The sequence below is a fragment of the Pezoporus wallicus genome, unplaced genomic scaffold, assembly GCF_028554395.1.
Source record: "Pezoporus wallicus isolate ANWC-B61680 ecotype Strahan unplaced genomic scaffold, APGP_CSIRO_Pwel_v1 contig_9449, whole genome shotgun sequence".
Classification (NCBI taxonomy): Eukaryota; Metazoa; Chordata; class Aves; order Psittaciformes; family Psittacidae; genus Pezoporus; species Pezoporus wallicus.
This window is the reverse complement of record NW_026641531.1, coordinates 210,053-219,696: the sequence shown is the minus strand read 5'-3', so window position 1 is coordinate 219,696 and position 9,644 is coordinate 210,053. Positions and strand designations below refer to the sequence as shown.

Sequence of the window (9,644 nt, the reverse complement as noted above, 5' to 3'; positions counted from 1 at the left end):
CAAGGGAAGAAACTGTCTGGCACACAGCTACCGATTGCTCATGGAGGGACCACTGGTACCCGGACAATGTCTGTGAAGCATCACTTCAGGGGCCGGTGCCAACAAACTCTCAGCTCTCTCATCGCAATTCTTTTCTCAAGGGTTTGGATTTCAGTTCTATATTTCCCATCTCCTGGTTATTCACAGCAACATTTACATGAGGGCATGCAAATCAGAATGTTCTCTATATAGACATACAGGTATCTAAAAGCGTGCAGACACCTGCACACTTCAGTATTCTTAATTTAACCAGCCCTGAAAAGCCTTTTCAGTTGCAGAAATGCAACATCGAGCTACACTTGCCGTGTGCAGACACATGGGTCCCTCCAACCCCAGGAGAAACGTGGCTCGTGGGCTTCTTTTGCATCGTTTTCTTTGTCAGACCACAGCATTCTGTGACAGTTTGGCACTCATTTCCTCCACAGCTTATCTCTTTGTATTGTGCTGGTTTCCTTTGCATTTCAATTGCTCTCTCTCCTGTAGCTCATCAAATCATAGAGCTGAATTTTACCTCTTTGGTTTTTAGCTTGCGAGCCTCTCGCACGCACCCACTGCACGGAGCAGCCTGACATCACTTGACATCTCCCTGCTTCCTCATTTCAATACGAACTGTTTACCAGCAGAGAAACAGGTTTGGGGTTAGGGTGCTGAGTGCGTGCATGTCTCTCTGTGTGAGCCACGGCTTTTATCCCCTCTGTCCCGTCCCAGCCATAGGTCATCACGTGGAGCTGTCTGAAACTGCCCAATGCTGTTTTCACCAGCCTGACTTCAGAAGAGCCAGGTCTGTGGATGTGCTTCACTCTCTGCTTTGGCTGGGGGAAAGCAGCAGGGCTCGGAGCTGTGGCTGCTGCGGCTCTCACCCACGAGAGAACTCGCTGAAGGATTCCTCACCCTCCACAGCGCGGTAATAATGACACAGCTGCAGTTTAAAGATGCATTTTGGGTGAGTATTTCCTACATTCAATATATCTGCATTTAAAAGTCTCTTAAAATACAGCTTGGCTCTATAGATAGCTCAAAACTAATTTAATCCTGTTCTGCGCTTTAAATTTAGTTTAGTAACAGCCCAGATTTGACTCCAAGTGAAAACCTACTTGTTTGGTAGTACAAGTGCTAGGTCCTCGGCAGAAGGCTGCATTGTAAGAACACATCCAGCCCACATAAACCAACCGGCATTCCCGGTTCCTGTGCTAGGTCCGGGAGCCGCCTGTGAAAGGGTTTGTGTGTCTCTCAGGACTGTGTCTCCCAGCGCAGGTGAACTGTTACTAATGACAGGCTGGATTCGCTCACGCTTGCTGCTCTGGCTGCGTGCAAACCCTGCTGCTCGGCCACCTCCGCAGCCCGTGCCTGCTTCTAGGTGCAGGAGGGCACGCATGGGGTGTGGAGGTGCCCATGGCTCAGACAGAGCACCCGGAGGAAGAGCCAGCAGTGACACTCAAGAACCAAGCCCAACACTCCCTTAAAACCAGTGCATACTAAACCATGCAGATACACTCCGTTCTTGTCTGACTTCTGGTCGAAGAACCTTTTTGTGTCTTGTTATCAAGCTCCTTCTCTGCAGTTACAAGGTAAAGAGGCCCTCATGACTTTTCTCTCCAGGGCAACCTGAAGTTTTCTTGCAATTGCCTCTGGTTTGGGGGTTTTAAGGAAAAAAGCAGCAGCAACAAGTTCCAATAGTGCAGAATTGGGTAAACAGGATGTTTCGTGGTTGCCCCTTCTCTGAGCAGTCATTTTCCAGCATCTAGCATTGACTTAGAGAAAGACATGAAGGCTTATGAATTCTTCCTGCCATTTCCCTATCAGGCCAAGTAGAACAGTCCCTTTACAGTGTGTTTGCTGCTTGTGTTTTCTTTCTATCCACCCACCCCTCAGGGTAAACCCTCTCTTGGTACAAACCAGCAGGGTAGAAGCAGGAACAATTTTGGTGACCCCCCTTCCTCCCAGCACCTCCAGGAAGCCCTCCCCACCCCCAGCACCACATTTGAGCAGTTACATCAAACGCAATGAGGAAACACACGAGTTCACTTCGATGTTAACCCTCACCGCACCCAACCACATCCACACGAGATGCTCCGTGCCTCCTCTGCTGCACAGCTGCACAGTGCAGAGCATGGGGCAGGATGTGACCACAAGCCAGTGCTGCCCCGGGAGCTGCAGCTCTGGCATTCCTGAACTGCCTTTGGGAATGTGCCATCTGACCCTCAGAGCTGACACATTTGGGGTATTTACTTTCAAGATCTTGGACTTGAGTGAGAATAAATCAGTGAGGCTTCAGTGAGGCGCCCTGCAGGGGCTGGAGCAGGGTTGGGGTGATGAGCACCAGTTGGCAATCTGGCCAGGCCAGTTCTTTCTGGCTCTTTTTCCCTCACCTTCTCTCCTGTGCTTAGTCACGTTACCATGACTATAATCCTTGCTTAGCTTTGAAGCTAACACCTTCCTTAAAGGAAAGCATCTTTGTCTTTAATATTGTTTGGCTGAGAGCAAACCAAGCTCGGTTAAGAGGGCAGGAATATATCCGGTTGAGGATAGCAGTTTTAGCTATGCAATAGTAAGTCTTTTAAAATGAAAACTCACAGGATATTGCACAGTGTGGCAGAGGCACGCAGCTTGCCCCCCAAATCACAAGATCAGCAATTATTTTTGCATTCAAAAGGCTCTGTTATGCCCATTAAGTGAGATGGAAATGTATTTGCATGGTTTGCTTCGGTGAGCAGTTATCTCCTGGATTTGATTTGTACCATGAATGGAAACTGTCTTTATCATTAAAACCCAAAAAGCGTATTTGCACCACAGCAGATTGCTCAGTACAGATCCCTGATCTCTAAGACCTGTCTGAGGACACTGCTGCACCCTCGCTGTCATTCCTCCTGACAAGGTACACCAGAGCAAGAACTCCCTGCTCTCACCATGGCTGAACTTGTGCATAGCAGGAAGTTTCTTTAGCATCTGTAACAATGTGAAATACATAAAGAAACCCTAAAAGCTGCAGATCTTCCCAACTAGCAGAGAAAGAGCCTCAGCCATTCCTCCCCAAAGGCCCTCAAACTTCCTAAGAACAGGGTGTGCTGTATTCCAGGAAAATGCAAATTGTTCCTCATAAGAGGTGTAAGTTTTAATCTCTCTTTTCCCCTATTATGTGTAGCCATGACTCAATCATAGTCCTATACCACAGCTTTCACACTTGCTTTGGAGCATGGCCTGGACTCGAACCAGTATATTTCTTCATTTCAGTTTGGTTTTGTACCCTCCACACACGCTGTGATGGTTTAAGTCAAACTTGCTCAAAGCCTCCACCAAAACGTGCTTCTCAGCACAAGGTTCCTGTCCTCTGTTAACAGCTTTTGGAAAACATTAGTGAGATGGAAACACAAATCAGTTTTGATAGCTGGTGCAGGGCAGTTGCTAATGGATTCATACTCTGCTGGGCCGCTACACAAATGTAACAGATGTTACCTGTCTTCTCCAGCATCACATCAGCCAGGTAGACACATTCCCATGTTAATGGGGAGAACGTCTGCTGAGTTTCATGTTAACAGGGTTATGTTAATAGGCAGAGAGCTGAGCAAAACCCACTAACCAAGAATGTCTTTCCCCTTGTCACAAAGATTGAGTCTCTCTTATTCTGCGTTCCCGTACTTATCATTGCTTTTCCTCTGAAATTCTTGTCGCTGCCTTTTCCTTCTGTTCTATTCCTTCTATTGTGCTTTTCTCCAACACGCTGCTTAGCACTCCAGCTGCAACCCTCTGAAATGCAGCTATTTCTACCCAGGGGAAGGCAGGTGCTTACTGGCCTCACCCACCCGAGAAGGGGGAATGAGGAAGACCTCCAAAGGAGGTGTTTGGTTTTTGGGGCAGGCTCCAAAGTGCCCAGAGTTGAATGAGAGCAAATCTATTCCCTTGGGCAGCTTTGAATCAAACTCAAGTGGCCAAGTCAGTTCTGGAAATTGGCTCCTAAGGTGCTTGGGATTAGGTGTGTGAAGTGCTCTCTGTTCTCAGCTGTGGGATGAGCTCAGGGCTTGTGCACTCTCACAGCTTTCCTTTAAAAGAACAATTAAGCTGGAGATATGGGCCAGCAAACATGATGAACATGAGATAGCAAGCTGTGCCTCCCTGCGCTGCTCTGGACTTCTCCTTACCACCTTCCTGCCAATGCAGTACCTGTGGCCAGGTCCTACAGCAGTGGGAGATACGGAAGTGCTGAAGATAAAGAGCCTGTTACAAAGATGCTTGCTTCACCTTTCTTGTTTTGACTCCAGGCTATATTCTACATCAGGTTAAATGCAAAGTTGAGTTTGCAGGTGAACCTCTCAACTGCTACTGTAGCTTTTTCACACAACAGTCCATTATACATGCCGGGAAAAGATGTAATTACTTTCATAAATAATTTAACTTCTAATGAGACTCTTAACTGTGGAATAAGGGTGCAGAGATGATGGTAAAAGTCACAGTAAAACTATTTTACAGACCTACCAGGTGATGTACTGAAGAAATATAACGTCAACTGGTTTGCTCAGAAAAGGAAGTCTTTTTTATACCAGGAGCTGCTTTCCTGCAGAGGTTAAATTTCACAGGGCCCCTTCTTCGGAAGCAGAAGGAAGACAGGGCAGGTTTGTTGGGAGGGAGGAAGAGGGGCTAATGAGGGCTCCTGGCAGCCCCTGGCACCCAAAGCAGGGCTGGGATCAGGCAGGGAAGGACGTGGCTACCAAAGCTTTCACCCTGGCACCTCAGCTTTGCAAGCAGTTCTGCACCAAAATCCAAGTGAACGGGACTGCATCAGTCACATCTGTATCTACTGACACCAGGCAAATTAAAACAAACAATCTCGGTGCTCACTGGCGCACAGGCAGGCCAGGATCTGTTGTCAGTGCATACTGCATCCCCTGAAGTCAGGATCTGTTGTCAGTGCATACTGCATCCCCTGAAGTCAGGATCTGCTGTCAGTGCATACTGCATCCCCTGAAGTCAGGATCTGCTGTCAGTACATACTGCATCCCCTGAAGTCAGGATCTGCTGTCAGTGCATACTGCATCCCCTGAAGTCAGGATCTGCTGTCAGTACATACTGCATCCCCTGAAGTCAGGATCTGCTGTCAGTACATACTGCATCCCCTGAAGTCAGGATCTGCTGTCAGTACATACTGCATCCCCTGAAGTCAGGATCTGCTGTCAGTACATACTGCATCCCCTGAAGTCAGGATCTGCTGTCAGTGCATACTGCATCCCCTGAAGTCAGGATCTGCTGTCAGTGCATACTGCATCCCCTGAAGTCAAAATCAGTACAGTGTGTTTGCTGGATCAACTTCATCTCCATGGAAGAGGCTGCTCTCTTCTTTTTCACGTGTGATTTCTTCCTGCATTCCCCCAGCTGACCTGGGAAGGCTCCTGGCTCACTGGGGCAATGAGAAGCACTGGTGAAGGGGTTGCAATCTCACAAGAAGAAAACCTGATCAGTTGTCATGGCTGTGGGAACACTGGTGCTTCACAAATCCCTTCTGAGCAGAGCACAACAGCTCAAATGAAGCTCAAATGAATTACCACTCCCAGCACAGGTATCGATAGTGAGACAAACAGGTCAATGTCTACTTCCACCCCTGTATTCCTAAAACAGCTCTAGAAGGGTTTGTCAGGAACCAGCTACAGCACATTCAGTGTGGTACATTTCCTTGGTGATGAGCTTAATTGGAAGGACTAGAGTTTTATGTTTGCAACTTCTGGTTATCTGCTTGGTTATGTCCTGCATGTGGCACACCAGGCTGAGCATCTTCCTTATGAGGAGGAAGAGTATAAATGCAGTGATCCGGTCCTAAGGCTGCAGAAGGCTTTCCAGACCAGGTAGATTAATGGGTTTATGGAAAGCTCACTTTAGGCCAGTGACTGAAATAATTAGACAGCTAAATTTTGTTTTATTAAAAGTCCTGATGACTATATGCAAGCAAGTGCCTTATCTAGGGGCTGTGACTGCTTAAACTGGTAGATTGATGAAATCACTGAATCACTGTACCAGTTTTGTTAACGTTTTTCACACAGTTAGAGCTGTTCTTTCTGATCTGTCCTGCTCTGCAGAAATTGGGCTTGCTTCAGTTCAGAGAAACAGAAGGTTCTTATTTATGCCAACTTTAACTGTGCCATGAGTCTGCATTTTAGATATGGGATAGCTGAGCCATCAACTCTTGATTCACCCACACATACACAGACATGTTTAGTGAACACCACCTGGAGTTAAATGACTGTTTGTCACACGCAGCTTCGAACGGGTCCTGTAACAGTGCTTGATGCAAAGCCTAGAGATGTACTCAGTACCCTGACACTGGGTACCACTGACAAGTCCTGCCTCCATCTCCCCTGCTCCCTGCGCCATGCATTCCGACACCTTCAGCCACCTCTCCTGCAGTCTCGGCCATCCCAGCTCCCCACCTCTCCTCCCACCACAGCCTCTCCAGGGTGAATTTCAGACTCTCCCTGGGAATCTCATTTCAACATGGGTCTTCCTGCAGGGCTGGTGATTCATGGCCCATCCCTTTCCTCCCACAAGGCCTGCACTCCCCCAGGGCAGCAGCATGGGCTGGCACCACTTCTGTTTCTGCAAAGCTGACGGTCACTGAGTGGGGACACTGACCTTGCTCTGCATTGAATTTCAACCCAGTTCCACCCATTTCATGCTTGTGGGGAAGGCAAATGAGGCTGCTTCGTGAACAGGTTTTTTGCTATTATTATTCAGCTCGTTTGGGCTCAAAAAGACCTTTTTTCCTGACTGCTTCCACACCATGCTGCAGCGAGGTAGGTTCTGGCGGGCAGGTGGCACAGAGAACACTTGTTCCATCTCCTGTTTGATCTCAGTTTTGTAACAAAACCTCCCTCAGCAGCCACAGTTCAATAACCTCCGAAGTTCCCTGCGCGGTTCAGTAGGAATGCGGGGATTCGAGGCAGGGATGAGGTGAGGGCTGCAGGGCCCAGCTCTGCATGGGGACCATTCAGCACTGCTCAGGCTGTCAAGCATAAGGAAAAAACGTACATTGAAAACAGGCATCCAGATCCCAAAGCTTTTCAGTTCCCCAGAGAATTGCTCCCTGACTATAGCCACAGTTCAGAGCACCTCCAGAGTGGTGGGAAAACACTGAACAAGCCTGAGGAGCTGGAAAGTTCCATAGCTCCTGGTAAAACACTCCTGATGCACCTTCATTTTCGGTTGAAGTGAAAGGCATCAGTTGTTTACTCCTAGTCTCGAGAATTAAGTGAAAACTGGCCAGCTGGGCTCGCTCAGAGACACCAGTGTCCGATCAGAGCTACTGAACAGATAAACACAAACTTCCTGTTTCTTTCTGGTCTTTCAAGTCACAGCTTCCCACACCAAGATGCCTTTTGGTGCTGCTCTCAATTTGCCCAGGACTGGTTAATTCCTAAAAGGAAACAAAACTCAGAAATAAGGGGTGGGGGTGAAGCAGAAAAGCAACCAGGAGCTCAGCAGCACAGCTTTACTGGAAGTAGGGGAGCTGTTTTGGAAGGTAAAGCTAGGTTTTGATGACCAAGTTCCCACCTGGTGAAGGCTTCCTATGGAGAGGGAGGTTTGAGGTGACATTTCTAACCAAAGAGGAGACCAGACTCAAACAACAGCCCTCTGGGGGAGCTCTGCAGTGGTTGACCTACTCTGGAACAGGAACAGGAGCTCTCACGGCTCACAGTGTACCCTACAGCAGCCTGGACTCCAGGCATGCTTTCCCTCTGCTCCAGTAGATTCGTCCACAAGTAAAGCAGCTCAAGAAAGGAGAGGTGAAGATGAAACTCTTCTTCCCTATACAGACAGCAGATGGTGGACAGTGTGCTAGCTTAAGCGATGGGATGTCTCAATCAGATCTTCCTGATTCAGAGCCTCAAAGTGTTCCAAAGCAGCTATGCTGGGGCAATGCCTTAGTGTGCACCCACTTCTGTAGACCTTGCCCATTTCCTATACTGTAGGAGCTTGCAGCAGAGAGGGGTTACATCCAGCTAAATACCTCCTTGATTCAGCACTTCATAAAACCCCAGAAATGATCCAGTTTTACTTAGTTTTGTATAAGGCAGGAGAGATTCATGCAAGTGGGAGCAAAGACAGAGGAATGCTTCCTAGAAGGTAATGAAGTAGTGGCACAGTTGTTCCAATGGACAAACTGCTTCGCTTTACTTACATGACCACTTCTCTCCCCCCTTTTTAAGATTCTGAAAGCCGAAAGTTGGTTTTGTCCTGTTTTGTCCTGATTGCACAATTCCCCAGGACGCTGTGATACACCATGCTAACGGAGTGCAGGAATATGTTGCATCATGCTGAGTAACAGGAGATGTTGAAAATCGTTATTTAGGTGGTGAGGATCTCTTGTAAAATGGAAATGGTAATCTACAGCTTACTGAGAAATGAACTAAAGGTTTAATTCATTCCCTTTGTACTGCAAGACTCTGGGAAGATTTCCTGATGCTTTCCCCTTCCGTATGTGCCAGGAAAGACCACTGACAAACTTGCTCATCTCATAGGGGAAGCAGAGAGCATGGGTACAGCAGAATGGTGCATTTAGTGCCTTTTTCAGGACTGACAGGAAACAATTCTAAGCTTTCTAAGACAGGGAGTAGCAAGACACATGGGTTTTAATGAATTAATGTACCAACGGAGCAGGGCTGGTTCCAGTGGCTATATATGAACTCCAGAACAGCTGCCTCTGTGCATGGGAAAGTCAGGGTTGCTTCATGTTGCCTCACTCACAGCAGTCTGAGGCTGGACCCACAGTGCTTGCAGGAGGAGAGGAGCTCTCTTATAGAAAAGACTTGGAAGTGGATGAACTAAAGAGGACTAGAAACAAAAATAAACCTGACCATAGTTTTGAATGACCATGAAACAGAAGTATCCTCTGCTTTTAAGATTCTGTTTCTCCTTATTTCACTTCCAGTTTTTCTTGTGTAGCTAGTACTTTTCAAGAAGAGACTGAAGCAACATCTGATTTCACTATTGACACACTCATCTATAAGAATCTGGAAGGCACCATGCCAAAGCAGTGTTGTGCCTTAGGAAAGGCAGGTGCAAATGCTCACACCAGGCCTCTCTGTTGGCTCCCAGGAAGAAGCCACCCTGCTTAATGGATTTAGCTGTTGTCTAAAGTCACTGCATGGAGAAAAGGGGTGCCGCCACCTCAGACCTGTGCCATACAGCCACGTCAAGCTCTGATTTAAAACTAGTGAGGGATTTTGCGTCCTCCTGCCCCATTTCTCACCATTCCCATCACAAAGGTTGTTCCAGAAGTTTGTTATATCTGAATTTCCTGAATGGATTCCCAGCTTTTTGTCACACTTTTTATTGTTATGTGCATCTGGCTGCTGGCCCCTTTCTCTTTTTCCTAGAGCAGAAGCAGTAGCAGCATGCCATGTCCCAAAGGTGGTCAGGCACATCCTGAGACCCCTACCTGCAGGAACTTCAGGCCAAGGCTGAAGTTAGTGAAAACTAGTGGAAATGGGCAAATAAAAGCATGATCTCAACCTGGAAGAATGTGCAATTCAAGGGAAGGTGCCTTGTTTTCCCTGGCTGCTTTACAATTCAAGGCACTTGGAATAAAACAGTAAATGACAGATGCTGCTCTTCTATTCAGT

General features: G+C 47.4%; 1 protein-coding gene across 2 annotated transcripts in view; it reads left to right on the top strand.

The window, feature by feature from the left end:
• The first annotated feature begins 578 nt into the window (after window positions 1-578).
• The window catches only part of PSTPIP1 (proline-serine-threonine phosphatase interacting protein 1), a 52,833-nt gene continuing 43,767 nt past the window's right edge, over window positions 579-9,644 (top strand). For both annotated transcript variants that reach the window (XM_057424144.1, XM_057424143.1), the window contains exon 1: window positions 579-982. In XM_057424144.1, the coding sequence (XP_057280127.1) occupies window positions 950-982 (33 nt within the window). In that variant the 5' untranslated portion in view covers window positions 579-949. The remainder of the gene's footprint in view (window positions 983-9,644) is intronic.